General features: G+C 44.1%; 1 protein-coding gene across 2 annotated transcripts in view; it reads right to left on the minus strand.

Annotated features, from left to right (window-relative positions):
- frmd4a (FERM domain containing 4A) overlaps positions 1–16,147 on the minus strand; it is a 496,550-nt gene that overhangs the window by 467,917 nt on the left and 12,486 nt on the right. The window contains exon 2 of one of the 2 annotated variants that reach the window (XM_073066422.1): positions 14,141–14,245. In XM_073066422.1, the coding sequence (XP_072922523.1) occupies positions 14,141–14,179 (39 nt within the window). In that variant the 5' untranslated portion in view covers positions 14,180–14,245. Of the gene's footprint in view, positions 1–14,140; positions 14,282–16,147 lie in introns of those variants that run through there. The other variant, XM_073066423.1, reaches the window with a different exon arrangement.

The raw sequence follows: 16,147 nt of genomic DNA on the forward strand, positions 1-16,147 counted from the left end.
TTCTCCCTGTGAATGTACAGGTTTTCCCCAGATGCTCCCATTTCCTTCCAAACCCAAATCCATGCAGGTTTGTATGTAGGTTCAAAGTAAATTTATTATATATGTCACCATAAACAACCTTGAGATTCATTTTTCTTGTGGGCATTCAGAGTAAACTCAAAGAAACACAAGAGAACCAATGAAAAACCGCACATAAGATGGGCAAACAACCAATGTGTAAAAGACAACTGCAAATACAAAAAGAAAAAAAAACACACTAATAAATAATACATAAATAAGCAATAAATATCGAAAACATAAGATAAAGTGAATCAAAGAGTCATGGAAAAGTACTGCACAGAAACAGGCCCTTTGGTCCATCTAGTCCATGCTGAACCCATTTAGTCCATAGGTTTTGGGAATAGTTCAGTCATGGGGCGAGTTAAGTTAAGCGAAGTTACCCCTCTGCTTCAAGAGCCTGATAGTTGAACTGTTTCTGAACCTGGTGGTGAGAGTCCTGAGGCTCCTCTACCTTCTTCCTCATGGCAGCAGTGAGAAGAGAGCACGTGCTGGGTGGTAAATTGGTCACGGGAGTAATCGGGCAGCACAGATTCATTGGGTGGGAAAGGCCTGTTACCGTACTGCATCTCTAAATATAAAAAAATAAATAAATTCACCATCAGCTTCAGGGAGTCAGCAATAGTGGGAGACAGTTCCCATATAAACAAAACCTAATGACACCAAAGTCAATCTGAGGGGCACAAAGCCAAAGAGTACTGGGGAGATAACTGGTATAAAGTTCAAATTGCATACCTTGGGAGTCAATTTCTTGCAAGCATTCACAGTAGAACAAAGCTATACAATAGAATCAATGAAAAACTACATTAAGGACCCTCACCACCCACAACATGCTCTCTTCTCGCTGCTGCCATCAGGAAGAAGATACAGGAGCCTCAGGACTCTCAGGTTCAGAAATAGTTATTACTCCACAACCATCAGGCTCTTGAACCAAAGGGGATAACTTCACTCAACTTTACTCACCCCATCACTGAAATGTTCCCACAACCAAAGGCCTCACTTTCAAGAACTCTTCATCTCATGCTCTCGATATTATTTATCTATTTATTTATTTGTGTTTACACAGTTTGTTGTTTTTGGCACATTGTTGAGGTGCAGTCTTTCATTGATTATATTGTGTTTCTTGTATTTACTCTGAATGCCTGCAAGAAAATGAATCTCAGGGTTGTATACTGTGACATATATGTATGTACTTCGATAATAAATTTACTTTGAACTTTGACCCTCCTCCTGCCCCCAAAAGGACACTCACTGAAGCAGGGTGAATAAGTTGACACCAGATACTGCTCGACCCACTGAGTTCCTCCAGCATATTGCTTGTTGGCACCATCAGCTGCTTTAGATAGAACCACTTCACACATGCAGTGTAACATATCACCGGGATCTCACATTCTCAAACTGGATCTCTGTTTTTTTTTGGCTGGGGGACTGGTTCTGAACCAACACGGAAGGAAAAAGTCCTCTTAAAATATCCTTCACGTTTTTCTGGTTGATGTAAAACCAACTGACAAATCAGAGAGTGCTGGATACAGTCCAGTCCATCATCCCCAGCTTAAAGCACAATCTACGAGTAGAGCTGCCACAAGAAAGCAGCATCCATCAAAAAGGAGCACCACCATCCAGACTATGCTCTCTTCAAATGGCCAAGGAGCAGACTGTTACCAACACAGCCTCAGTCTGAATCCCTTTCTTTGGTCCCCTTTCGAATCATTATGTGAAACAGGTGAAAAACTAGATCCTGATCAGATACTTAAATTGACATCTCTCCGCTGGGCAGAAAGTACAGGAGCCTTAAATCCCACACCAGCAGGTTCAGGAACAGTTATTATCCTTCAACCAATAGTCTTCGGAAGCAGTGTAGATAATTTCTCTCGCCACATCACTGAACTGATTCCACAACCTACATTTTCAAGGACTTTATAACTGGTGTTCTCAGTATTATTTATTGGCACAATCTGTCTTCTTTTGTACATTGACTGTTTGTCCATCTTTCATGTACAGTTTTTCATAACTTCTATTACATTATTTTTCTTTAAATGCCTGCATGGAAATGATTCGCAAAGTAGTATACGGTGACACACAGTCTCCAATGGATCAGTCATGTCATATGGATGTCTAATTCATATCCCTCCAAACAGATCCTTTAATCACAATTGAAGTAAGGTCAGTGAGCCCGTGGTGGGCAAAAAGAAACACTTTGATGATAACATCAAAATTAACCTGAAGAAGTTCAATGTACCATCTAAAAACCAGAAAAGACATTCCACTCACTAGATACGCCTGGAGGAAATCTGTTCTTGAGGCAGCTGTGCTATAAGAGAACGCGACCTCCATTGTGCTGCGGAGAACAAGCAGCAGCTGTAAAGGAGAGACTAAACCACCAATTACTCTTGCCCACACTGCACCAGAATATGTGGATCCCAGATTGGCCTCTACAGACACCTGAGGACCTATCAATAGAAGAACACCATACTTGACTCGAGTGATAGCACTACTTTGATAATAAATTTACTTTTTGACTTTGACAATAGAAGAACTTCAGCATTTTAAGTGACAGGAAAATGAACAGACCTTGCGGATCACGGGGAGTGGTAACCAAGAGCAAATCTCGGGATTCCATGCTGGGAGAAGCAGAGGCTGGCACTGCCTTGAGATAAGCTACCCAATAAACTTCTAAAATTGACACACAGGATGAAATTTTATGCAGGTCACTTCAAGCCCCCCATGAACACAGACATCTGGGACTGATCAATGGGAGGTGTAATGTGTAATGAGAAAAAAAATCACTACAAATAGAACATTCCGGCACAGTACAGGCCCTTCAGCCCACAATGTTGTGCTGCTCTTTTAACCCTTTCCTCGCACATAACCCTCCATTTTTCCATAATCCATTTACCTCTCTAAGAGTTTCTTAGATGTTCCAAATATATTTGCCTCTACTACCACCTCCAGCAGCACGTCCCACGCACCCACCATTCTCTGTGTAAAAGAAAGCACTTCTGACATCCTTCCCTCATACTTTCCTCCAATCACCTTAAAATTATGCCCGCAAGTATTGGCCATCGCTGCCCTGGGAAAAAGCGGCTCTCCACACTCAATCTATGTCACTCTTCATCTTGTGCACTCTATCAAGTCACCTCTTACCCTCCTTCACTTCAAAGAGAAACACCCTAACTCACTCACTCTGTAGGTGCTAGAAATCCAAGCAACACACACAAAATGTGGGAGGAACTCAGCAGGCTAAGCAGCGGCTATGGAAAAAAGTATAGGCAACGTTTCAGGCCGAAACCTCTTGGTAAGACTGCACCCTCCCCGTAGCTTCCATATCCTTCCTATAAAGAGATGACCCGAGCTAAATGCAATATTCCAAGTGTGGTCTAACCAGAGGTTTAGAGAGCAGCAATATTACCTCATGGCTCTTGAACACTAAAGACAGCCAACACACCATACACCTTCTTAACCATCCTATCAATTAGTGTGGCAACTTTGAGAGATCTATGGTCATGGGTCTCAAGATCCCTCATTTTCTCCACAGAAACTTTCACTGATACCCAGCTGGTTCACCGTACAGCAGGGAATGGAGGACAGAGAGGATATGACCATAACACATAGGAGCAGAATTAGGCCATTCAGCCCATCATGTCTGCTCTGCCATTCTATCATGATTGATTTATTATGCCTCAAGCCCCATTCTCCTGCCTTCTCCCTGTAATCTTTGACACACTGACTAATCAAGAATCTATCAATCTCCACTTCTCAAACTACTTTCTAGATATGTCTACATACAGCCCCGTACCATTAACCAAGGGGACCATGGATCCCAGGCTGGGAACTCCTGATATAGAGTACATATGTTGGAAGTTGGCTAGAATTAGAAGCTGGTTGGTGAAAAGGACAAAGTTACAGTACTGTGCAAAAGTTTTAGGCAAATGTTTATAGGTAGGGTGCCCAAAACTGGCGGGAAGAAACGATGTTGGGAATGGTGAGGGGGGGAGTACTGTGGGAAGGTGTGGGACAAGTGGCAGAGAAGGAGTGCCAGGGGCAGAGTTGGCATGAATGAAAACACACCCAGCCCTGAGACACCAGGCAAGGTCACTTTATTCTAAACAATTGGATAACTGATCATTACAGAATGTCTCTCTTGTGCTTCCCACTCCCTCCCTCCCCCTCCCCTCCCCTCTTCCCAACAATGATTCCCCTTTTCTTGTCCCCTTCCCACTCTCAGTTCACAATAGAGACACTATCAGAATCATGTTTATAACTCACATATGTCATGAAACTTTTTTTTTCTGCAACAGAGTACAGTGCAATACATAAAATTACTACAATACTGTGCAAGTCTTAGGCAGCCTCACTATATATATGTGCCCCTAAGACTTCTGCACTGTAGTTAAAATCCAGTTGCTGCAAGACTCCAGGGCAGGCTTGGTTATGGATCCATTGAATCAGAGTTAATGATGGGCTGAAGGGCCAGCACAGAAACAGGCCTTCAGCCCATCCTCACTGTGCTGACCTGTTTGCTACACTCACCCATTTGCCAGCATTAGGATCGTATCCTTCTATGCTTTGTCCATTTAAGTGTTGGTCTAAATGCACAGCCAGGTGTGGTGGTAGAGGCAGATACATTAGGGTCTGCCTGTCAGGGCGCCACAGTAGCGTAGCAGTTAACGCAATGCTATTGCGACTCAGGGCATTTGGAGTTCTGAGCTCAATCTGTAAGGTGATTTTATGTTTATCTTATCTATCTGTTTGGATACAGCATGGAACAGGCTCTCCTGACCCTTTCAGCAGTGCTGCCCAGCAACTCCTAATTAACCCTGGCCTAATCAAAGGACAATTTACAATGACCAATTAACCTACCAAATGGTACATCTTTGGATTGTGGGAGGAAATCACAATGGGGGCATTGCTGGGCGGCACGACCTGAGTGGTCAGAAGGGCCTATTCTGTGCTGTGTCTCAATAATAAAAAAAACTGTATCTGATTCCACATTCTCCTCTGGCACCATATTCCATATATCAACCCGTGTTTAAAAAAAAGCTCTTCCCAAATTCCCTTTAAATCTCAAACAAGAGAGAATCTGCAGATGCTGGAAATCTGAGCAACACACACAAAATGCTAGAGGAACTCAGCAGGCCAGGCAGCATCTATGGAAAAGAGTAAACAGTCAATGTTTTGGGCTGAAACCCTTCATCAGAACCCTTTAAATCTTCTTGCTTGTGTTAAACCTACTGCTTTTTTTGTTTTTGGTACCCCAGCCTTTGGAGGTGGGGGGAAGGATTTTGACTATGTCTCTCAATCTTACACACCTTTACCACATCACCTCTCAGCCTCCTTCACTCCAGGGAAAACATGCCCAGCCTATCCAATCTCTCCCTGTAACTAAAGTCCTCCAAATCAGGCACCATCCTGATGAATCTGCTCTGCACCTTCTCCAATGTAAGGGTATCCTTATTGTTTATGGTCTGTTCCACGCTTAATTCCAAAATATTGGAGACAGAACATCTCTGGTCAGCATTACAGATAGATACCAGTTTAGAAACACAGTAGGTAGAGGGGGTGAAAGTAAGAGATGGTTCCTGAATTCAAGGGCCTCAAAGTGAATCCCTCAGCCATGTAAGGAGACATGACAGGCACACCACAAAATGTTCCACAAATATCTGATCCTACGCATAACACCTTCAAGTTTTGGCCCAGGATTAGCTTAACAAAAGCTTTAAGAGCACACAATTCTATTGGTGAAACAATACAGACAAATAATTGTCCACAAGTTCACAGGTCAAAGGGCAGGGTGCTGCAGGGTATTTGCAAAGTAGCAATAAAACACAGTAATAAAGTAAAACAGAGCAGGAAAGGCCAGAACACTTCTCATTCCTGGAAACTGTACACCAATGTTTAGTCCAGTATATAAAAATCAAAACTGCAATATAATTAACCCTGTCAAGACTGGCTTTATGACTACTGTTAAATCTCATTTTGTGTAATTTGAAAAACACAAGACAGAAGAAGCAATTAGAATTCCTTTCGGTGTTCGAACTCTCTCTCGGGATTGCACTGTTTACATCTCCATCACTCACTTTTTTCTGATTTTTAAAGAAAAATCAATTTTATCAATCACTTTTCATTTCTCCAAACAACACTTCACACAATCAGCTTCAATGGAGTTCATTCAAAATCTTCCAGTCCATTGATAGCCTTTTTCTCCAGAGAAGTGGTCAAAACTCCAGAGGTGGTTTTATCAACATTTTTACTGAATTAGCATAAGAAACATGCAGCAACGTACTCAATATCTTCACACACACACACAAACACACTCACCTACACTCATGTGTAACAGAGGATACAAGAAGAGAGGAAAACAGTGGATGTTCTATCTTGAATACACTCAGTGACTGAAATCACAAGGTTTTTAGATATTATGGGAATTTGAGAGAGTAACTTTGAGTTAAAGGTTCAACTGTGACTACCAAAGTGGATAGCTTCACATATTTCTTCTTCCCTCCACTGGCCTGCAGGTCACCTTTGGGCAAGGTGAAGCACCTGCTTAGAGCCCCCACCCCCAGATCAGGGTCACATGAAGCCATGGGAGTAGGTGGTGGATGGTCGGATGAGCAGCTGGTGCACATCACAAGTCCTGGTTATGCGACACTTACGCCAGGCAGACAATCTCTGAAGAGTATTGATAGTGGCTGGAGTCACCTATCTTATAAAGTCACTGCCCAGAAGGCAATGGAAGACCACTTCTGTAGGAAGATTTGCCAAGAATAACCATGGTCATGGAAAGACAAATGATCATCCAAGACATGGCACATAGCGAACGAACAAACATTCCATTTGTCACATCCTCACCCATGCACTTAGCCTACCTATACTCCCTGCCACCCAGCTCTGTATTGCCAGCAAACGTGGATATATTACACTGATATAGATTGCAAACCAATGTGGTCCCGGCATCAATCTGGAGACACCCCACTAATAACAGCCTCTCAGCCAAAAATAGTTCTTTCATTCCTACGTTGTAAGACTAAGTGAGTCAGTGTGAAGGAACAGAAGTCTCTCAAGTTGCTACGAAAGTTAATAGGATGGTTAAGAAGGCGTATGGTGTATAGGCTTCATTAGACAGGTGGACTGAATTCAAGAACCGTGAGGTAATGTTACAGCTCCATGAAGTCCTGGTTAGGCACACTTTGAATATTGTGTTCAGTTCTGGTCACCTCATTAAAAAAGAATGTGGAAGCCTTAGAGAAGATACAGAGGAGATTTACAAAGATATTGCCTGCATTGGAGAGCATGTCTTATGAGGATAGGTTAAGCCAGCTACAGCTTTGTTCTTTGGAGCAAAGGAGGATGAGAGTTGACTTGATAGAGGTGTACAAGATGATAAGAGGCAGAGATACGAGTGGACAGCCAACACCTTTTTCCCAGAATAGAAACAACTAATAAGAGAAGGCATAACTTTAAGGTGACAAGAGGAAAGTACAGGGGTGATATCAGAGGTAGGATTTATTTTTCTCTACACGGACAGTGGTTGGTATATGGAACGTCCTGCCAGGAGTGGAAGTAGGGGTAGATACATTAGGGGCATTTAGGAGACCCTTAGTTAGGCACATGGGTGAAAGAAAAATGGAAGGCTATGAAGGGAAGGGCTAGATTGATCTCAGAGTAGGTCAAAAAGTCGGCACAACATTGTGAGCCAAGGGCCTATACAGTGCTGTACTGTTCTGTGTTCTCTGTTCAATGTCTCTCACTGTTTCCACACTATTCAGCTATCTTGCCTTTTTTTTTGTAAAAGCTCAACTATATCCTTTATATTTAACATTTCAATAATATTTGAGTAATGTTGTATGTAACACACTCACACACAGAGATTGATTAAGCATTCTTGTTTGTTTAAATAATTACAGGTTATACAGTATGTAAAAATATATGAATTGCATATGTTATCACACTGTCATGTGATACGCATTCTGCGCTTAAAATAAACTCGAGGTTAGATCTACGTTTCTGGACTCCAGATCTTCCTTTGAATTAGTGTGATGTTTTGAAGCTAAAAACCATAACATAATCCTTTACCAATGGCCCAAGAACATGTTCATGACATTTACCTCCTATCTCCTGTTACTGCAATTCTCATAGCAGAAAAAAAGTGGAACAATCTGATGGCAGATCTTATCATGAACTGGGTGCAGAGGACAGAGCAGGACACAGGAGAGAGTGCCACTGTAGCACAGCAGCTAGCCCAATGCTATTACCGCTTGGGGCATCCGAGTTCGGAGTTCAATTCCAGAGCCGTCTGTAAGAAGTTTAATCTTTCTACAAGACTGTGTAGGATTACACTGGGTGCTCCGGTTTCTGCCCACAGTCCAAAGCCGTACTAGTTGGTAGGTTAATTGGTCATTGTAAATTGTCCTGTGATTAGGCTACGGTTAAATAGTTGGGTGGTGGGCGGCGTAGCTTTTTAGGCTGATAGGGTCTGTTCCACGCTCTATCTCTAATTCTTTCCCCCATAAGGTTGGTGTTTTTCTCTTCACACTTCTAATTGTTTTCTCATCGAGCCACTCCTCCAGCTTGTGGCTGCATCGATGGACCACGGCAAAGCCGTCTCGGATCTTGGTGAGAGGGCATGTTTGGACCAGATGGAGGACATCCTGGGCTGGGATGCCAAGCTGGGGTTTGTCAGGCACCCCGTCAGTGTGGTGTTTGTGCTGTTTTGGCACAACAACTTCTGAGTCTGTCTAGTTTCTTCTGACAGCTGTAGTGAAGTCCAGGTAGAGTGAGGTGGTGTCATTGATCAGAGCTCCGCGGGGTGGGGAGGGAGCATGGTGTGCCAGTACTGGCGCCACTCAGTATGCTTGTCCTAAGAGTCAAGGCTTCTCAAGTTGTAGAAAGATTTTCAGGATTTGAGTCAGAAAGTTGGAGGATCATTTCCGATCAGTTTACAAGCTGGAGTTTTGTTGGGCATATTTTGTATATGTTTGTAGAACGTTGCTGAAAATAAATAATTAAATAATGCTGTCTGGCTTCCAAATATGCCCAAAAGATTTCTGAGATGACCTGCATAGTAGCAGAGTAATTAGTGCAATCGTTTTACAGCACCAGTGTTCATCAATCGGGATTTGAGTTCCACTGTTGCCTGTACGGAGTTTGTACATTCTCCCCGTGATCACGTGGGTTTCCCTCCAGGTGCTCTGGCTTTCTCCCACATTCCAAAGGCATACCGGTTAGAGTTAGTGAGTTATGGGCATGCTATGTCGGCATCGTAAGCACAATCCTCGCTGATCTGATCAGACACAAACGACGCATTTCTGTTTTGATGTGCAGTGTATGTGGCAAATAAAGTTAATCTCTAATCTCTGAAGCAAATTCTGTCATATTGCTATCTTTGTTTTACATTGATTTACGTTGTTCTCTCCCCTGCAACGCCATCCAGAGCATGCAGCAGGTAGACTGTTGCCTTGTAGCTCCAGCAATCCAAGTTCAACCCTCATCTCCAGTGCTGTCTGTGTGGAGTTTGCGCGTCCTCCCCATAATGGGTGCCACGGCAGTGCAGCCATTAGCGTGACACTGTTACAGCTTGGGGCAGTGCACAGTTCAGAGTTTAATTCTGGCACTGTTCTGTAAGGAGTTTGTATATTCTCACCATGGAATACATGGGTTTCTTCCAGGTTCTCCAGCTTCCACCCACAATCCAAAAATGTACCAGTTAGTAGCTTAAATGCTTATTGTAAATTGTCCTGTGATTAGGCTAGGGTTAATCGGGTTTGTTGGGAGTTGCTGGAGTGGCACAGCTCAAGGAGTTGGAAAGGCTTACTCCGCGCTGTGTTGCTAATTTAAAAAAACAAACTGCATGGATTTCCCCTGGGTGCTAGAGTTGGTAAATTAATTAAAGCGTGGATGAGGGATGGAATCTGGAGAGAACTAGTGAGAATGTGGGGAGAGTGAAATGGGGTTAGTGGAGGGTTATAAACACAAGAGATTCTGCAGATCTTGAGCAGCACACACAAAATACTGGAGGAACCCAACAATTCAGGCAGCATCTATGCAGCAAGGCAGGAACAGTTGCCGTTTCGGGCCCAGGCCCTTTATCAGGACTAGAAAGGAAGGGACAAAGAGGCAAGAATAAGAAAATGGGGGGGGGGGGGGGGGGGAGGAGTACAAGCTGGGGTGATAGGCCAGACCATGTGGGTGAAGGAAAATAGGTGGATGAGCAAGATGAGGGGGGGTGAAGTGAGACCTTGGGAGGTGATAGGTGGAACAGGTAAAGAGCTGAAGAAGGAATCTGATAGGAGAGTGGACCACGAGAGCAAGGGCACCAGAGGGAGACGATGAGGAGGAAAGAAGGGAAGGGTTGACAGGGGAACCAAAATGGGGAAAGGAAAAACAGTGGGGGGGGTAGAGAATTTAAAGGCAGCTGGAGAAATTGATGTTCATACCTCCAGTTTGGAGGCTTCCCAGACGTAATATAGGTGTTACTCTTCCAGACTGAGAGTGGTCTCATCATGACCATAGAGGAGGCCACGGACTGACATGTTGGAATGGGACTGGGAAGTGGTTTAAAATGAGTTGCCAAGTTAGTGCAGAGTTAACATCAGTGGGAGGTAAACGAACCCAAGAGCCTACGCTGAAGCTGTGTGACAATTCCTCCAACACAGGGAAGGGAAGGGTACTCACCTAGGATAGTGACAGAGTCACAAAGTCCTGTTGTTACACATCTACTAAAATTAAATGACAAATTGGTACAGTCCATCGGCTCCACTGCTGTTTTGGACAGAAGCAGATGGCAACTTAATAGGTGCCTGGTTGTTGTCACACCGTTTACTGCAATGCTCAATTCTCCCCAACTGCTTTCTCTGTGGCCCAAAGGCTTCAACACTAAGTGATTGATCCCATCCCACCAGTTGAACAGGATGGCACCCCCGGCAGTCTGAGGAAGAGCAGTTTATATCCATTCTTAACCTTGACTGTGATCTCACAAAGCACGCACTTGGCTGCATATCGACTCATGTCAGCTGGCAGTGTCAGGCCTGAAACAAGCTACGTACGTAGAGGGATGGAAAGCACAGAAAGGTTCGATAGAGTCTTTTTTCCAGGGTGGAAACAGCAAATACTAGAGGGCTTTTAAAGGTGAATGGGGGAAAAGTTTACAGGAGATCTACGAGTCAAATTTCAAAGTCAAAGTAAATTTATTAACAAAGTACATAAACGTATACAACCCTGAGATTCTTTTTTTGCAGATACTCAATAAATCCACAAAATAACAACTGTAGCAGTATCAATGAAAGACCACACCGACTTGGATGTTCAACCAGTGTGAAAAAGACAACAAACTGAGCAAATACAAAAATAAAGAAATAATAATAATAATAATAATAAGCAATAAATATCAAGAACATGAGATACATAGTCCTTGAAAGTGAGTCCATAGGTTGTGGAAGTATTTCAATAATGAGACAAGTGTAGTTATCCCCTTTGGTTCAAGAGCTTGATGGTTGAGGGATGGTAACTGTTCATGGTGGTGCGAGTCCTGAAGCTCCTGTACCTTCTTCCTGATGACAGCAGCGAGAAGAGAGGATGACAAGTGTGGCAGGGGTCCCTGCTGAAGGATACTGCTTTCCCGCAATAATGTTTCATGCAGATGTGTTCACTGGTGGGGAGGGATTTACCCAGGATAGACTGGGTCATATCCACTACTTTTTGCAGGATTTAACTTGTGGGCTTTTACAGAAAATAAAGAGTTGCAGCAGAACTTATGAAAAACTATACATACATAGAGTGCCAAGCAATAAAACAAGAGAAATAGTGCAATCAATCAATAAATTTAAAATAATTAAGTAAATAATATTGAGAACATGGATTGTAAAGGGTCCTCAAAAATGAGTCTGCAGGTTATAGAATCAGTTCAGTGCTGAGGTGAGTGAAGTTATCCATGCTGGTTAAGGAGCCTGATGGTAATAACTGTTCTTGAACCTGGTGGGGTTGGACCTAAAGCTCCTGTACCTCCTGCCCAATGGTGGTAGTGAGAAGAGATCGTGGTGGGGGTCCTCGGTGATGAATGCTGTTTTCTAGTGGCAACGCTCCTCATAAATGTGCTCAATGGGTGAGAGGGGCTTTGCCTGGGATGGACAAGGCTGTATCCACCACCTTCTGTAGTGTCTCCTACACAGAGAGTGGTGGGTGCCTGGAACGAGCTGCCAGGGGGAGTGTTGGAAGCAAATACAATATCAGTATTTAAGAGACATTTAGTCAGGCACGTGAATAGGCAGGGAATGGAGGGTTAGGAATCACCTATCCGGATGGATCGCGGGTTGGTACGGCAACTGCTCTGCCCTAGGCCACAAGAAACGGCAGAGAGCAATGGACACATCACAGAAGCCACCCTCCCCTTTATGGAGTCTGTCTGTACTTCCCACAGTCTCAGTAAAGCAGCCAGCAAAATCAAAGACCCCACCCATGCTGAACACCCTCGCTCCTCCCCTCTCCCATCAGGCAGAAGATGCAAAAGCCTGAAAGCATATACCACCAGGCCCAAGGACAGTTTCTACCCCGTTGCTATCAGTCTATTGAACAGCTCCCTCACAATGATAAGGTGGACTTGTGACCTCACATTCTACCTCATTAAGACATTGCATCTTATTGTCTATCTGAACTGCACTGTCTGTATTCTAACACTTTATTCTGCATTCTGTTCTTGCTTTCCCTTGTACTGATGTGATGAAATGATCTAAATGGATGACATGCAGAACAAAGTTTTTTCACTGTATCTCGGTACACGTGACAATAGTAAACTAACAAGCAAATATGCAGCTTAAAATGCATTCATGGTTAGCACAAATATAGCTGGCTGAACACCCCGACTCCCGTGTCGTGCTATTCTACATTGAGGTGGTAGTGTGGAGCTATGTCTCTACCAAGGAGGTATAAGGCACTCCTCTCCTCCGCTGGCCTGCAGGTCACCCTTGGGCAAGATGTAGCACCTGCTTAGCCCCCCCCATTCAGGGTCACCTGAAGCCACGGGAGTAGGTGGTGGATGGCCGTATGAACAGCTGGTGCACATCACAAGTCCTGGTTATATAGACCACTGACGCCAGGCAAACAATCTCTGAAGACTATTGATAATGGCTGGGATCACCTGTCCTGTGAAGACACTGTCCCAGAAGAAAGCAACGGTAAACCACTTCTGTAGAAAAATTTGCCAAGAACAATCAATCATGGTCATGGAAAGACCATGAATGCCAAAGTTATACAAAACAGTACATAACACCAAGCAAGCTATTCTATGTAATCAAATGCAGTAGCAGATATATTTAATATATTCCCTTACACAACACCAGAATACATTTATAAGCCTCTAAGAGGTTATTTGGAGGGATTGCCGAACATGGTGTGACCCAAGATTCACCTTACTTCTGACCTTAAATCACACGACAATTCAGAGTTGACAAGTCGCCAAAACGTGACATCACATGGACATCCCACTTTGGGACAGCCACTGAAGCAACTCTGTCCTTTCAAATAAACAGCGCGTCAGACTTCGGGCTGCGTTTAAAAAGGCCAGTCCTCTTCAGGACAATGAATAACAGATTCCATCGAAACAAAGGAGATAATTTAGGAAGTCATCCGTATTAACAATGGGGCACAGTGCTTCTGGAACACTTTTAATTCAGCAATGAGCTCACTCTTCACTGGGATAACACTCCCCGTTCCAAACACAAGCAGAAAATAAAATGGAGAAATTCAGCTATTTTCATTGTTCAAAAATTTGCAAAAGCTTCCTATAGGTGAGGAAAAACAAAACCCCTTAAATTCTAAGGCAATTACACAGTGCTCAATGGGACTGTCAGTTAACGGACCAGCGAGCCGTTCCCCTGAGAACTGATGACATCTTCCCTGCATGAAATCTCAAAGTAGCACAGGCCTGTTTACTATCCTAATAAAAATTTCATTCCCCTTGTTATGGGGGCCAAGCTCCTACAAAGCAAATGCCTCCCAACTCTCAAACATTACCCAGCCAGTAAATGAAAACCTCCATCTTTTACCAGGCAGCTGGGAGGGGTACAGCCTGTGTGAAATGAGAATTGCTTACCGTAAGCAAGCTGAAAGATGGTTCGGGCTGCATGGCCATAGTCCCGAGTCAGCAGACTCTCTCAGATGAAGTAAGTTGCTTCCCTTGTGAAGAACATTCAGGCACCTGCAGTCAGCAGAAAAAGGAACAAGCCAGAGAACAAGGCTTAAATACTGTCTGCTTTCCAGCCAGCCACAGACACACACAAAAAAAATCACAGCAACAGAGCAACACAGGCAGGGGAGGGGAGAGAACAGCATAATTAGATGTTGGGGGGGGGGATGAAAAAAAAACAATTGCGCTTAGATCCAAGGTTCAATCCTGCAACTAGTTTCAGAGGGGATTCTGCAGACAGCTGCAAAGCTTTAAGCAAAGTACAAATAAGCTCAGCCATTCAGTGGAGAGCGGTTACTGAGCACCTGATAGGCAAGGCAACACGGGAGCTTCATGCAGACACTACTACTTACTTAAAGCTCCTGTCTATTAACCCTTTGCTTGCTGGCCTGCTGAAGGACACTTCCAGTCTCTGTATCTTACACGGGTTTGGGAAGGGCACAGGGAATCCCACTCTGAGCGTGCTCTGGTTACTCCCCTCCTTTCTGCAAAAGGTGATGCGGCTGGGAACCTTTTAACATGTGGACAGCTCACATACTGGGAAACATAGAAGGTTAAATCACAGAAGCTACAAGACCCAATTTCCTCTAGACTAACCGGACTAATCCATCACTCTCCATCCTAACAAATTCCATTAGATCAATAGACATAGGAGCAGAATTAGGCCATTTGGCCTATCAAGTCTGTTCTGCCATTCCATCGTGGCTGATTTATTATCCTTATTTATTATCCCCATTCACCTGCCTTCTCCCCTCTCCCTATAACTTCTGACACCCTTACTAATCAAGAACTGTCTGTGGCAATGAATTCCACAGATTCATCACTCTCTGCCTAAAGAAATTCCTCACTCTTTTCTAAAAGGATGTCCCTCTATGCTGAGGCTGTGCCCCCTGGTCCTAGACTCCCCACTATAGGAAATATCCTCTCCACATGAACTCTGTCTAGGCCTTTCAATATTCTGTGTCCGCTTCTCTCAGAACAGATTGTAAGACCACCCTGTGTGCACAAGCCCACATGGGGCCAGCCGTACACACTGACTGGAAACTCGGCAGCCCTGGCCGGACTCGTAGCAAGGTCCCTCTGATCACAGATCCCAAGACTCCACCGCACAGGGAAAGGGGCCCAGGCTAATTAAAGGGGTTGTGTTGTGCATTGGGACCACGAGAGAGAACAACAAGGTAAGTGGGTGCCAGAAATCCTAGACAGAAATGCAATCTATAAGCAGGGTTACATAGGCTGGTCTAGACTAATTATGTAAACATTTACATTGGCCATCCAAAGAGCTGCTGCTGACAGAATAAAATATTGAGAACACTTAAAATATTCACAGTCCTAGCAAGATACAGAACAGCACTTCAATTGGCTGGTGTGACAGTTAAGATTCTTTGTTTCCTTCCAATGTTATGTGTTTGCTGGGAAAGTGTGTCCAGCCTCCTCTCCCTTCCTGCCCTCAGGACGAGGTAAAGCAGCCTCACCTATAACCATAGTCGGTCCATAGCCTCCTCTTCTGCCATGATGAGGCCACTCTCAGGGTGGAGGAACAACACCTCGTATTCTGTCCGGCAGCCTCCAATCTGTTGGCATGCATATTGATTTCTCCAACTTCCAGTAATTTTCCCCCTCCCCCTGCCTTAACTCTCTTTTTCAATTCCCCACTCAAGCCTCTTAGCTCTTCTCCTCACCTGCCTATCAGGCACCCCTCCTCCTGGTCCATTCTCCTCTCCTATCAGATTCCTTCTTCTTCAGCACTTTACCTTTTCCACCTATCACCTCCCAGCTTCATACTTTATCTCCCTCCCACACCTTCTAGCTTGTCCTCCTTCCCCTCCCCCACTTTCTTATTCTGCAATCTTCTGCCTTCCTTTCCATGCCCAATGAAGGGTCTTGGCCCGAAACGTGAGACTCTTTATTCAT

Source organism: Hemitrygon akajei, chromosome 14, assembly GCF_048418815.1.
Source record: "Hemitrygon akajei chromosome 14, sHemAka1.3, whole genome shotgun sequence".
Taxonomy (NCBI): Eukaryota; Metazoa; Chordata; class Chondrichthyes; order Myliobatiformes; family Dasyatidae; genus Hemitrygon; species Hemitrygon akajei.